The following is a 13,754-nucleotide window of genomic DNA, read 5'->3' on the forward strand; positions in this document are numbered from 1 at the left end:
ATCTGAATTCCCTATTAGCCCCACGCCCTCTCCCCAACTGGGACACGCCCTTACCAAACCCACACTCGCCAGCGTGATGAAGTATGGTCGGTATGTGGTGAAATAAATCAAACTGCTTGCGGGGCAAATTCTGGGCTGAGCTCATTCGTGTGTTCCATTCCATACAATCATCTTGTTTTGCCACTCAGCCCTCAAACCATGAAGATGAGAAGCACTGACCTTCGTCTGCGTTCTTCGCATATTTTATCTCTCTCTCTCTCTCAAAACTCCGTCTTCCTCTTCATTTTATTTTAGCTGACATGAACACGTTATTCTTAAAACGTGACATTCAATTGACTGCAATTCGCCGCGAGGAGGAGCGGTGGCGCAGTGGCTTTGTTACCGCACCGTAAACCCGTTCGGTCGTGCCCAGTGCCCCTGCCACAGCCGGCATCAGTGGCGAGAGAGACACAAACCCGTCCCGCATGCCCCCCTCCCCAGGGCCAGATTAAGGCGTGGGGGCTTTAGGGGCTGCAACCCAGAGGCCTCCGCCAGCTGGAAGACCTCCAGAGATGAAGTGAAACGTCATTTCGTTCGTGAATGCTGCATTTTATTTGTTGTTAGCATTGTAAACATACATTCGATTTTTCTTTAACTTTGTTTTTCTTTTGAAAATATTACTGGGGGCCTCACAGTACCTGTAGCCGAGGGGCCTACACAATCTTAATCCGGCCCTGCCCTCCCCCACCCTTCACCGACCCGTATGGATAATTACCGACTTGGTGAAGTATGGCCGAACCCCCCCCCCCTACTCCCTCGTGAAAAGCACCGCATGGGGAGGGAGGCCTTCATCCAGCAGTGGCTTCGTAGGTCTCGCTACATTTGATGCACTTGTCCCCCGGAAAAGTCTGGGCGAGTCTCAAGGCTTCCTTTTCAAGGTGGTCCCGCCGAGTTCGGGCAGTAGGAAGGCGACGATCATAGGTTGCAAACGGCTTTTGATTCCTTACCCGTACCCGTACCCGGCCGCACCAGGGTCGCAAATGGGTACCCGTACCCGGCCGGGTACGGGTAGCCGTTCCCTACCCGTACCCTACCCGAAATGAGTGACAAACGGCTACTCACCAGTGACTCACGGCCTACCCGTACCCGGCCGGGTACGGGTAGCCGGGTATCGAGTAGGGTACGGGTATCGGGTACCCGGTTGTGACCTCTGGCGACGATTGATCAGTGTTTCCCCAGCAGGTCGTTTCTCAAATGTGGCAGATTTGCACCGCGACGCTTACAAGCCACGTTCAATTCACGAGGGTCTCAGCCGTAAAGTGCAAAGTTATTGTGTCCCGATAAGTTTCAAGTTCGTTTATTAGGTTTAGCCCTGTGAGCCATTCGGCTCTTGGATCGGGTGCAACCGCAACAAACAAAAAACTAAAACATGAACAAGAAAAATCTTAAAGTGACTATGTGACTAAGTGCAAACAGAAAATCAAAGAAAAGACAGCAAAATATTGCAGAAAAACACCGTACACCAACGCTGTGTGCAAAAATCCCAGTGGGATGCAAGTTAAACAATAACCACAAGACAACTAAGATTAAGGCCATCAGTCTTACTCCGTACTACAACAAACATGGCCAAACCAAAAAACTAGCGTGGCTTTAGCGTGCATTGTACACGATCCTTAACATAACGTCAAAACAATGAGAACAATTGTTCATTTCCCACCGCCTTTTTTTTGGTCTCTCTCTATTTTTTTTAAATCCCAGTCAGTGGGTTTCGCGTTGCTTCGGTTTTGGCAGCGCTGCACGAATTCTGCTCCAAAACTCGAGCGGAGAACGCGCGGTGGGACCCCTCCCGCCTCAACCCGGCGAAGCTTCTAGAAAATGGTAAACTTGAAACCGCGCTAACTGTGATGTCATCTCTGAACATGCTGACTATGCTGCCCTTCCTGTTACAACTGCTGCTATTGAAGAAATCGGTGGGGGGTGGCGGGTGGTTGGCATGTAAAACTTTTAATTCCAGCCGGAGCTGACCGAGGCTGAGCTTCGGAAAATATCCTCCCCCCCCCCTCCACTCCCCCACCGACAGCCGTGGAGGGTGGGGTGGGTGGGCAAGGTCTGGAAATATTCTATGATAAATTATTCCATGCGTGTATATACAGTCTATTATTACATCGTGGGCTGTTTGTAAAACGTCACGTGTTTCTGCTCGTTTGCATTCCTTTTTTTAATCCACTGCTGGATGGAAGTCTCCCCACCGCGTGTCGATCAAGGCGGTTTCGTTTTTGGCAACTTATTTCAATATTATTTTTTTTGTTTACCATTTGAGAACCCATTGAGACTTCAAGTGACGTTTCACAAGGGTTAGTGACAACCCAATAGAGCGTGCGTGTGTTTAACATGTTACTGGGGAACGGTGTCACAGCGGTTAGCTCAGCGCAGGAGTGAACATAGCCTCAAAAACCCGGTTCGAGCCCTGGTCATGTTGGCAAATCACCACCGGCGGAACGGTATTGTGAACCTATACCGAGCCTCCTTCGAGTCGCCTTAAAGTGAGTAAAGTCAGAATATGTATTTATATTGGAGGAATCCGATGAGCTATAAAGCTCTTTTTCACAGTTGGGGGGGGGGGGGTAAGACCGCTGCCACAATAAGTACCATTAACGTCAGTGCCATGGAATCTTCAAATACTGACGGGTGAGATTCGATGTCACACGATGCATGCTTAGACCTCCATCACCATCGTCTTCGCGTGTTCCGTCGTTTGGAGCGATGCCTCTGGTGATAATGGAGGAGCGGTGGCGCAGTGGTTAGCGCGCTGCGTTACGGACCCGGCCATCCCGAGTTCGATTCTCAGCGGCCAAATATCTGACCCAGAATCCTGTGCTCGGTGTGCAATAGCAATAAAATAGAATTTACACAACAGGTGGTCGTGCAAGCCTTAATAGGTGCTCGCAAACATCACTCAGCGGCGGTGCGCGAGCCGGGCTTAGAGATAGGGCGTAGAGGATGGAGGGAGGGGGAGGATGGAGGGAGGGGGTACAGAGGGGGAGGGGAGTAGGAGTGTACGGGGGTGGGGCTTAGAGAGGGATGAGGGTACAGAGGGGGAGGGGACAGAGGGGGAGGGGAGTTGGAGTGTACGGGGGGGGTACAGAGGGGGGAGTAGGAGTGTATGGGGGGGGGGTTACAGAGAGGGGATGGGGTATAGAGGGGGAGTGGGGTAGGAGTGTACGGGGAGGGTACAGAGGGGGGGAGTAGGAGTGTACGGGGGGGGGTACAGAGGGAGCATGGGGTACAGAGGAGGAGGGGTGTACAGAGGGGGGAGTGGGGTAGGAGTGTACGGGGGGGAGGGAGGCGGGGTGGAGCGCACGGAGCGAGCGAGAGGGAGAGATGTGAAAGGGGAGAGGGAAGCGTCTGGAACGTTCGCATGAACCCCACTGCACTCGCGGATTTCTGCACGAGGGGCATCGCGCGCGCGAGAGAGAGAAGTTTCTCGAGAGGATGGAGGCGGTGGCGAGATTTCGAGACTCGGAAACCCGTGGGGGGGGGACTTTGCCGGGCGTGAATCGATGCTCCTCTGAGCTGATTCGATGGGGAGCGGCGCTCGGTTCGGAACCGTGCAAGAATCAATTTCGTTGTAAATGAATAGCGGTTGTGTCTGCCGTGCGGTGTGTATTTGTTGGTCTCCTTTTGCAGAGAACAATTGAGACGGTATGGACAACGGAGTAGAGGACAAGACGGCGTTCATAGTACAGATTACAGAGACAACGCTTCTGTATAAACAATACGGACGTGACATAACAACAACAACACACGCGAGGCAGTCGCAGCAAGACGGCGAACGAGATTAAGCCATCTGGTGTAACAACAAAGTGAATAAATAGATTCGTTGATCGAATCGTCATCTCGAACTCCGCTCGCGTTCCCCACGCCTTTCAGGGGGACGCGTGGATTAGTCGGTGACGCAAAGTCCGATTGAATCACAATGATGCGTGAATTGCATCTTGCGTGTTATGCGTGTCGATCCAAGGCACTCGACGTATCTGCGTTGAGCTTCTTTCGCACCGTACGTAGCCAAACGCGCCGATCAACAACAACAACAATGACGACAACAACGACGGGCGACTTAGGCCACAGCGCTCGCGCCGTAGCGAGGTGCGCGCTTTTGAGGCCACGTGAAGTGTTGAAGGCTCGCTGACAAGGAGGTCACGGGAGGGTTGGGAGGGGGGGGCAACAGACCCAGAGGTGCCCATGGCTTTGACTGACTGAGATGCTTGCTTGGCCTTGTCTTCTGCACCAACTGCACGATGAGGCGGCACTCTGCCGTAAATGCAACAACGTTGGCTCCAGTCCCGGATTCAGCAAGTGCGGGGCCTGTAGCACGGGTTATAAAGGGGCCCTAAATAAAGAAAACCACAAATATTAAAACACAATTGTTGTTTTTACTGGCACAGTAAAGTAATTGTATTTTTTTAATTTGTTATACAGCCAGATAAGTCGCTAACCTTAAACACCCAGTAGTTCGTAAAAGTTGAAGGCGGTATAGTACTATAGTAATAGAGCAAGTGCAGAATCACTGAACCGGAATTGATAGGTTGAAAGCATTTAGCGTGGGGCCCTTAAAAGTGCGGGGCTCGTAGCTACTACATATGTAGCTACTACATATGTAGCTGCTACATATGTAGCTGCTACATATGTAGCAGCTACATGTGTAGCTACTTTTGCTACTAGGATCATCTGGCACTGAATCGCGTGCGCACACACCCGGAGTGTGAGAATGGTGACAACGTCAAAGCCCTTGACACATCGTGGCCACGAGACGTGCGATGGAATCGTTGACTTGAAACAACGATTATCACGCTCATGACTAACGCATGGGAATCAGTGTACATCGTGCTTGCAAACGTACTGCTACTGCTGCTGCACTGATATTAATGCACGTGTGTTGAACTTATTTAGCACCCGTACGCGGCCAACCGTGCTAATCACAGGTGCGCGGTGAAGGACAACAAACTAAACGCACGAAAGCAATTCGAAAGAAACGAGTTTGTCCATCTCAATGATTTGAAAGTGCACGCGCAGCTCCAGTGCGCTTCCCGACGTCGGGAAGGAAGACGCGTTACTCGGTCACCGCGGTCATTGTTCGACGGCCCAGCAGCCAAAACAATGGGGAGCAGAGTTCACAACTGAGACGAGCGGACGATGTATCGACAGACAGCGCGCATCCGCCACGGATAACATGTGCGACACGTTTTCGAGCCGTGCCCGTGGGGGCGGCGGGGGGGGGGTGCAGAAGGAATCCATCCTCAGCGTTGAATTGCAAATTGTTGAGTCAAAAGCGTGCGCTGTAGCGTACGGTTTTAAATGCGGTTTGCATCGCATGCCGGTTCATTTCCATCCCCCCCCGCTTGCAACATCACAGCAGGGGAAGCCATTGCATTGCCGTTCATGATGCATCGATGCATCAGTTAGGCGGCTGAATGTCGCATTGCATGTACGGACAGCGTGGTCCAGATGTCTTGTGATCCCCCCCTTTGCACACACGTCCATTTGCGTTTTTAAAATAAATCTCACTCAAAATATTCAGCTTTAGAGACTTAAATCGGGGTCACGAGACATCTGGATCACCCTGTACTTTGCCCACAAGCCTCGTCTTCAACCAGCTCCATATAGGGCTGATTGTGTGGTCATATTTATATTATTGTTCAAGAAGATCTAAACATAAGAGACTTTACCCTTACCGGCGGTAATACAGAAGGTGTCAAGATGTTCCAAACACCAAATAGACACACCAGCGGCAGGGCATCGTCAGGGCTGCATTAACCACATATGCTTGTAGGGGGAAATAAAAAAAAACACGGAAACGTGATTTGAAAACAATGTACGCATTGTCTTTGAAACCGATTGGCCTGCTACACCAGAGCCAACACAGCCTCCCCTTCACGGCCGTGTCTCTGCACCAGCGTTAGACCAGAGAACAACGGCCACGAGGTGAAGGGCAAGTAACGCAATGCGAGGTTTTCAAAGCATTAATGGCTCGGCTTGAGCGTTTCTATCTGTGGGACGTAAATGTCACTGGTGGTAAAGAACCATGAAGGACAACGCAAAACGTCAAATCGCATTCGTTTGTATGTTCTGTTTTTCCCACGAGTATGTGTGGTTAACGCAGACATAATGATGCCATGCAATAGGTGCCTATAGGTGTCTATTGGGTGTTTGGAACATATTAACGCTTCCTTTATTGTTGCCGGAAAGGGAAAGCCTATATATATATATTTGTTATCATTTTTATACCAGAAAAAAATGGTCCATAGATATTCAAGAAGAGTTGGACACGTGGCCATCCCAACTGCCAGTTTTGCTGTCTTTCTCATCATAATCATAAGCCACCATGATCCACTTCTGGATGAGTATCTCGCTAGCTCTCAGGGTCATGCGATGCGAGAACAATCCATCCAGCACCTGCTGAGAGGCTACTTGGATCAAGAGTATATTTGGCAATGGATTCCCTGGGATAACAGAAGTATGCCAAAACGAATTGTAATAAAGCAGATCTCGCAACAATATATAAACGGAAAATATACTGTGATTGTGTAGTGGGTTCCACAGAGGCGCACACTCGAACTTTGAGGCAACACGTTTATTCTCAATACAACGGGGTAACCATATAACCACTTGACGGGATAACGATATAGAGCGGTAACCACCACGCATAACTACATAACCACTGGACGGGATAATGACTTCGGGTGGTGACCACCACGGTTAGCTACGTAACCACTCAACGGGGTAACTATATACTCAGGCCAGATCAGCTAACTCCCTGCCTGGTCCACGATTCCGTGCGTAAAGCCCGAAGTCTTAGCCGGCGGATTCCATTCCCAGAGACGAACAGCCAAGATCGCTCTCGGGACTCGGCCTTTATGGGCTGTGGCGTAGCCAGGCTCCGCCCTTGGCCACGCCCCCTTCCAGATCCTTCCCGGAGAATCTGGGCCCACAGCACGTGTCCTTCTCGCCTTCTCTTTGGCCCTCGTTACTTCCTCATCCGGTCACGTGCCTTCTCGGGTTCACCCAGACTACCATGTCCTCGCCCGACCTCTCTCTCGCTGTCACCCGAACGATGCCCGCTAGAGGCCCTTCCGTTCCGTACTCATCCCGGTGCTAGACACTCCACACCTCGGTACAGGCGCGACACCACAGAGACACTATACACACCACTACATATGTTTATAAGACTTAGACAGAATTGGACATCAATAATAATGTGAACGTCTATAGGCATTGAAAAGGCAATTCAAACCCATAGCCGTTTCGTCGCGTCCGAGTAAGTCATCGAAGAGGTTGAAGTCCCAGAATGAGTGTTCAAAAGTAACGCGGGGTGCACCGTTGTCCCATGTCGCACGAGGCATCGCATTCGTCTTTGGTTACACTGATGCAAGGGTGTTGGCGCTGTTGTCGCATCACAGCTGGGTTTTTTTGTTTTGTTTGTTGCACGCACGCGAGGGCTGTCTGCGTTCGCGCCGGAGCGCGAGGCTTCGTGGCCCTGAAACTGAAGGAGCAGCAAGTGGCCTCTCATCTATTTACAAGCTACAATCGGAAAAATATTGATGGCGTTCCCGCCGTGTTGACGATACCGCGTGCGTAGTTAACGTCAGCGGACATCTGCGCGCGGGGAAATGTATCCGAGAAGAGATATCCGGCTTGGACTTGCATCCCATCGAACGACGGCCAGGGTGTCATCCAGCGCGGATCATGACAGTGCCCCTACGACCCGGTGTGCCGACAGGACAATTGTCTAGGTGTGGTGGCGATAAAGACAAAGATCCCCCGTATAGCCTTAACAGACTAGGGGTAAGTGCTGTTAGCGAGCACCTATAAAGGCCGGCACGGCACACGAGGGGGTGGGTGGCCAGCACCACGCCCGGGCCATCTTTGTCTCCCTAGTGGCGATGTTTACACACCGCACAAGGTACTCACTTGAGGCTGAGTCGACCTAGGGGAGGCCCAGGACCGGTTCATATAATCGTCACTGGTGTTGACCGTGAGCAAGAATCGAACTCTGGTGGCCGGGTTCGTAGCGCAGCGCGCTAATCGCTACACTACCACTCCTCAAACACACATTTGAATGCATCCACCTGCATTATGGGCTTTGGTGGATCGGGTAAGGCCCGTGAATGGGATCCACGCCTCAAATGAACCACACCTTGCTGATCTCGTCAAGGAACATAAACCATCACGCAAACTTCGGTCACCCTCACAGCAGCTTTCGGCCAGCCATCGAACAAAGACGGTCACCGCATCCTGCACTTTCGGATTCGCTTCTGCGGATGTCTGGAATCCTCTTCCTTCCGATATTAGGAAACCACTGGAGCTTTGGCACTTTTAAATAATCTAGATGGAAAACTCATTTGATATTCTCAAATGAGCATTGACGTTGGTCCTCATTTTCCGTTCGCAGCACTCAGCTATTCGTGGAAGTTCCACATTATTGTTGATTCCCCCCACAAAATGGTATCTATTATATCGACCCCAAATGAATGATGGGCTAAGTCAACCCCCCCAACCAGGACTTAAACTTGCGATACCACTGACCCACCCAATCAATCTACTTGATGGGTGATTTCCATATATGGGTTGGGAGTGGTCTATGGTCTTCTTTGCTGACAGAAATTTCATGTCCACATCTTTAGAACTGCTTTTTGCGCTTATTTTTTTCGTGTGTCCCCACCCGCAACTCCGATTAGCACGGTTGGTTACGTACGGTGCGAAATAAGTTAAACAAAAACATATTACATCTTGGTTTTTGTGGTTGTCTGTTTTTTTTATTTACCACTGAGCGCCCAATGCTTTTTTGCATTCCAGGTCTCACTTGCAAATTCGCCGTTTGTCTCAATTTGTTTATACAATTCACGAGAAGTGATGCGTTCAAGTTTCTGTTTTGTTTAACCAGGTAAAAACTCGCGAGAGACAAGGATATGTGGATCATCTTACACGTACAGGACATGATTTCTAATCAATCCCGTATATTATCCTCCGTTCCAATGTTTTTGTTTTTTCCTCGGTTAAACATAACCACAAAATGGTGGGGATTCACGTGCACGCATCTGCCAAACGATGTCCCCACGTCGTTTCTTCATCCGCAGCGCAACAAAGGCGTGCGAGTCGGATGATTCACCAGGCATACACAAGTCGCTGACGGACGGGCTGGGGCAAATGCCATTGCTTTCAGAAGAAGAATAAGAAGAATTTAAAAACAAAACAACCCCCAAGAATGTCAACTTTAATAATAAGTCCATAAAAAATGCACCGTGAGAATTAATTCGGTTGTCCGCTGCCAAATTTGGAAGGGGTGCGGCCATGGGTGCCCACGGCAAATGCGTGAGAACACCGGAGGGGGGGGGGGGTAGAGAAACATCGGGCGTGGTGCTTCGAGAGTGTGTCGGGGCAAGTGCTGGTAGCGAGCAGCACCTATGAAGGCCGGCAACGGCACACGAGGGGGTGGGTGGCCAGCACCACGCTCGGGCAGCCTTTGTCTCCCCAATGGCGATGTTTACACACCTGCACCAGGTACTCATTTTGAGGCCGAGTCCACCTAGAGGGAGGCCCAGGACCGGTTCAGATAATCGTCACTGGTGTTGGTGGCCGTGAGCGGGATTCGAACCCGGATCACCCGGGTTCAGTAGCGCAGCGCGCTAACCGCACCACCACCGCTCCCTCCCCCCCCGTGAGGGCGCGCGTGTGTCTTGGGACCACACGAAACATCACCCCCCCCCCCGCCCCAATAAACTCGGCCTCGAAAAACCTTCAAGTGGAAATTTCCTAAGCCGGGGGACTTCGAGCGGCCCCAAAACGTGAATGGGCGAGGTCGGCTATTGCGCGTCCGCGGAACGTGAACGCACACAATAGCACGCGTCGCTTCAATCGCTCGATTTGACGTTTCCTACACAGAGCATGACGAGTGTGAATTCCTGCAGCCACGAAAGCTTCGAATTAAGATGCAACGTTACCTGTCGCAGCACAATGTCGCGCAAAGAATGCAATGCAAAGTGCTCTACGGGACTGAACGAAAGCGACCGGCGCAATGTAAACAACAACACGAATGATACGTTATTGAACTAAACGGTGTCATGCAATGAATAATAAACGCGTGATTAAAGCATCAAGCGCCAACTTCCGAGGCTCACCCTCGCTTAGAATGTTCGAGATCTCACGAAAACAGCTGCATGCCGGCCGGCTTAGTTTAACAATGATGTGTTGCTGTTTATAATTCTGAGAGCTGGAATGTATCCATGTGTGTGTGTGTGCAATCATATGTGACCAGGCTGAGACCATCAACTCTATACAACTTGAGAAGCCGCTTAATTAGGGAGCGGCTGATACCCGGATTTCGAACTTAGCTTCTATGCGGTTTGGGCCCAGCCCCTCTGTTTATTATTGTTATTGAATCGCTTTTGTTATTGAAAGTTTGTTTTACAATCTAGCTTCGGCTGACATCAATGCCACATACGGCACTGCAATGACGTGATGACTGCTGTGCGTGTATAGGTGCTGGTGACCATCCCACTTTATGTTGGCGCTATGAACCCCGTTGAACCGAATTCGTCTGCCGACTACGCCTAGCACCATTGTTACCTGGGGGTGGTGGGGTGCGGTGGACGGGCGTGGCTGGGGCCAAGTTGGACCGCGTTGTTGTATGGAGAGGCGTTCGCTTTTCGCGGTCGTGCCGGAAAGCTCTCCGACTTTTTTTTTTCGCGGTTGGGAGTCGCTCCGGCAACCGGAGCGAAGCTCCCGGCAGCAGCGGGCGGGCGAGCGAAACGTCGGACGCCGTGCAAGAAACACGCGCGTCGGTGAGCTACACGAAACGTCGACTCAGAAATGATTTCCTCTATCGCACGACGCCGCGATCAATGGAATCGCGCGCGCGTACGAATCTTTTACGGTCCCCATTGAGCGCGCGTGACCCAAACCCCTTGCAGCCACTAGAGGCCGCTACGTAGTAAAGCTTTCGCGACCAATATTATCCATAATAGAGGTTTTTTTTTAGGGTTAGATCGCGAAAATGTGTCGTTAAACCCACCACCACCCGACATAGCCAATTCGTGAGGTTTGTCACGTAAACAAAACGTGCCAAATTCGTTACTGAATACAGCATACCGGTGTGTTGGAGAGTAAACCCACTTGCATTTACAATTGTAAGTCGTTTACATTGTTTTGTTTTTAAGTGACAAATTGTCTGTGTCCGGTGGTGGCGGGTTTAACAACCACGTTTTTATTTACGCGATCTAACCCAAAAAAAGCCTCTTATGGATTCACCAGAGTGCTTGCAACATTTTTTTATCCATTCAAATTAAATCGCAGGAATGCATTGGATCACTGAGCGGTTGTGGTGGTGGTGGTGGTAGGGGCGGAGAAGGAGGGGGGCATTGGATGGGAGTGGAATTTTACAGCACCAATGCATCTGCAATATATCAGTGATTCATTGCACGCTCACAAAAAATATTTTGCAATGCTTCCTACAGTATATGTGATCATCGTGATCACGCATGCCCACATAACGCGTCAATAACATTTAGTACCGGAAAAGATCATCACAAATTAAAAAAATAATTCTACTGCGAGGTGGGTCATCCCCTCCTGTGCACGATCGAGATGCATGGTCGTAAGACCGTGCGAGACTGCCGCTGATGATGACGACGACGACAATGATGATGATGATGAATGGCGACCGTGATAATTATACTACAACACAACCGTACGTGGGGCAGCTTCCGTGGTGAAGGGAAGTCATTTGTGTTTGTGTTGTGTGCGTTCAACGCGATCTGAAACACGGTAACCACAACGATTGTTTTAAAGCAACTGCTGCGTGACCCGTTATCCTTAACTCGGGACCCCGCCGTCTCGTATTCACGTGGAGGCATCGCAGCTCTTTGCGATATCGATGGTAGCGTGGGTGGGGGGTGTAATGCCGAATTCGAAAACAAATGACACTTCTCTGCTTATGCCACCGACTCTGCTGCTGTTGCTGTTGTGATGTGTCCCGCCGTCGGCAATACCGACAGGGCTGATGGCCGGGCATGGCATAGCTTGCTCACAATGCCGATGGGCGTTGGGTTTAGAGAGAGAGAGAGAGAGGTGGGGGTGGTGAGTGAGTGAGTGGGGTGGATGAATGAGGGATGGGGAAGGTTGAAGGGGGTGTATTGGTGGTGGTGGGGGGGGCAGGGCTGCAAGCAATCCCGGCACGTGCTTCTCACCGGTAAATTTCCACTCCGAGCTCGCGACTCTATATAAGAGGGTGGAATACGCGCAGCCGGGCATCACGCTCGTGATAGACGCATTCAAGGAGCTGCGCACGCATCTTCACCGTCGAGAGCCCTCGTTGCCAGCAAGTTTTAATCGGGGTTTCGCTTGCGCTGTGCGCATTTCGTTTTAGCCGTCAACGTCCGCTGTTTTTGCTCTCCGCGGAGAGACACCCCAGGAGGCAAGACATTTAAAGGGACGTGGTGACATCGTGCGCATCTTTGTGCACCCGCTGAGCCACTTGCAGTCGTGACGCAAAGTCTGAGCAGCGCTTAGCAAAGTGCCACCCTCGTCGGAGCAAAACAAGAGGTGAGTGTGTTTGTACGTCATCGCTTTTGGGCACGTTGCAACGACAACAGAATAAATGTATCGCGTTCATTGCAATGTATGGCTGGAGAAGGCTGGCTCGTGTTGATTTTACGCACCGCGATGTCGTGGCCGCGTTTCCGGTGTCTGACCTCCTTTCTGTCGCGTGCTGTTCCGCATTTCGTGCTGGTCGCATTTCGTCGGATTCTTGTGTCCAGTGGTTTCGCTCTCTCTCTCTCTCTGTCTGTTCTCCCAGTCCCACCGGTTTGGTGCAAAAAAAATACCTCTTGCGTTAAGAAATTAGCACAGACGTCCCCCCCCCAAAAAAATAACCCCACTGAATGGGGCAACCTCCATTCGGCGAAATAACCCACTTCGGGTTGGAGCCGCACGTCCTGGCGTGGATGCACAACATTCCCCGCGCAGCGACAAAATTTAGTTTTTTTTGAGAGCTGGGGGGGGGGGGGGGGGGGTGGGAGGGTTTGTAAAGAACTCCGGGTGGCTGTTGTTGCTGCAAGAGAAGGCAGGCCCGGGAAGGTCGTGGGGATGCCCTCGATCTGCCGCGCGTCTCGGCATCGCGACCGGCGACTGCGTAGAGCAGCGGCGGCTGCAGTGTCCGAGTTGCACGCGGGGTCGCGCTGGCGAGCCGGCAACTCCTGGCCCAGCTGCGACTCAACAGGGGCGCACCCTGTCGGCCAGAGGTCGCAAATGGGTTTTGATTCCTTACCCGTAGCCGGCCGCACAAGGGTCGCAAATGGATACCCGGGTACGGGTAACCGTATCCTACCCGTACCCTACCCGGAATGAGTGACAAACGGCTACTCACCAGTGACTCACGGCTTACCCGTACCCGTACCCGGCCGCACCAGGGTCGCAAATGGGTACCCGCACCCCGGGTACGGGTAGCCATATCCTACCCGTACCCTACCCGGAATGAGTGACAAACGGCTACTCACCAGTGACTCAAAGCCTACCCGTACCCGGCCGCACCAGGGTACCCGGCCGGGTACGGGTATCCGGGTATCGGGTACCCGGTTGCGACCTCTGCTGTCGGCTCGTCTCGTCGCCAGAATTCGTTGACTCGTCACAGCCGAGAAACATCTTCCGGGTCGCCACACAAATCGCTTCCCTACGACAGCTCCGGGTCCTCCCCACCTACCCACCCACCACCATCACCACTC

General features: G+C 51.6%; 1 protein-coding gene across 2 annotated transcripts in view; it reads right to left on the reverse strand.

The window, feature by feature from the left end:
- Window positions 1-13,638, reverse strand: part of LOC133346690 (retinol dehydrogenase 13-like) — a 35,397-nt gene extending 21,759 nt beyond the window's left edge. The window contains exon 1 of one of the 2 annotated variants that reach the window (XM_061558485.1): window positions 13,530-13,638. Coding sequence is in view for 1 of the 2 variants with exons in the window: in XM_061558484.1 (XP_061414468.1) it covers window positions 12,693-12,753 (61 nt within the window). In the remaining variant the exon portion in view is untranslated. Of the gene's footprint in view, window positions 1-12,692; window positions 13,001-13,529 lie in introns of those variants that run through there. The other variant, XM_061558484.1, reaches the window with a different exon arrangement.
- Between the last annotated feature and the right edge of the window lie 116 nt (window positions 13,639-13,754).

Source organism: Lethenteron reissneri, chromosome 24 (assembly GCF_015708825.2).
Source record: "Lethenteron reissneri isolate LAM-NWPU_2019-01 chromosome 24, ASM1570882v1, whole genome shotgun sequence".
Lineage (NCBI taxonomy): Eukaryota > Metazoa > Chordata > Hyperoartia > Petromyzontiformes > Petromyzontidae > Lethenteron > Lethenteron reissneri.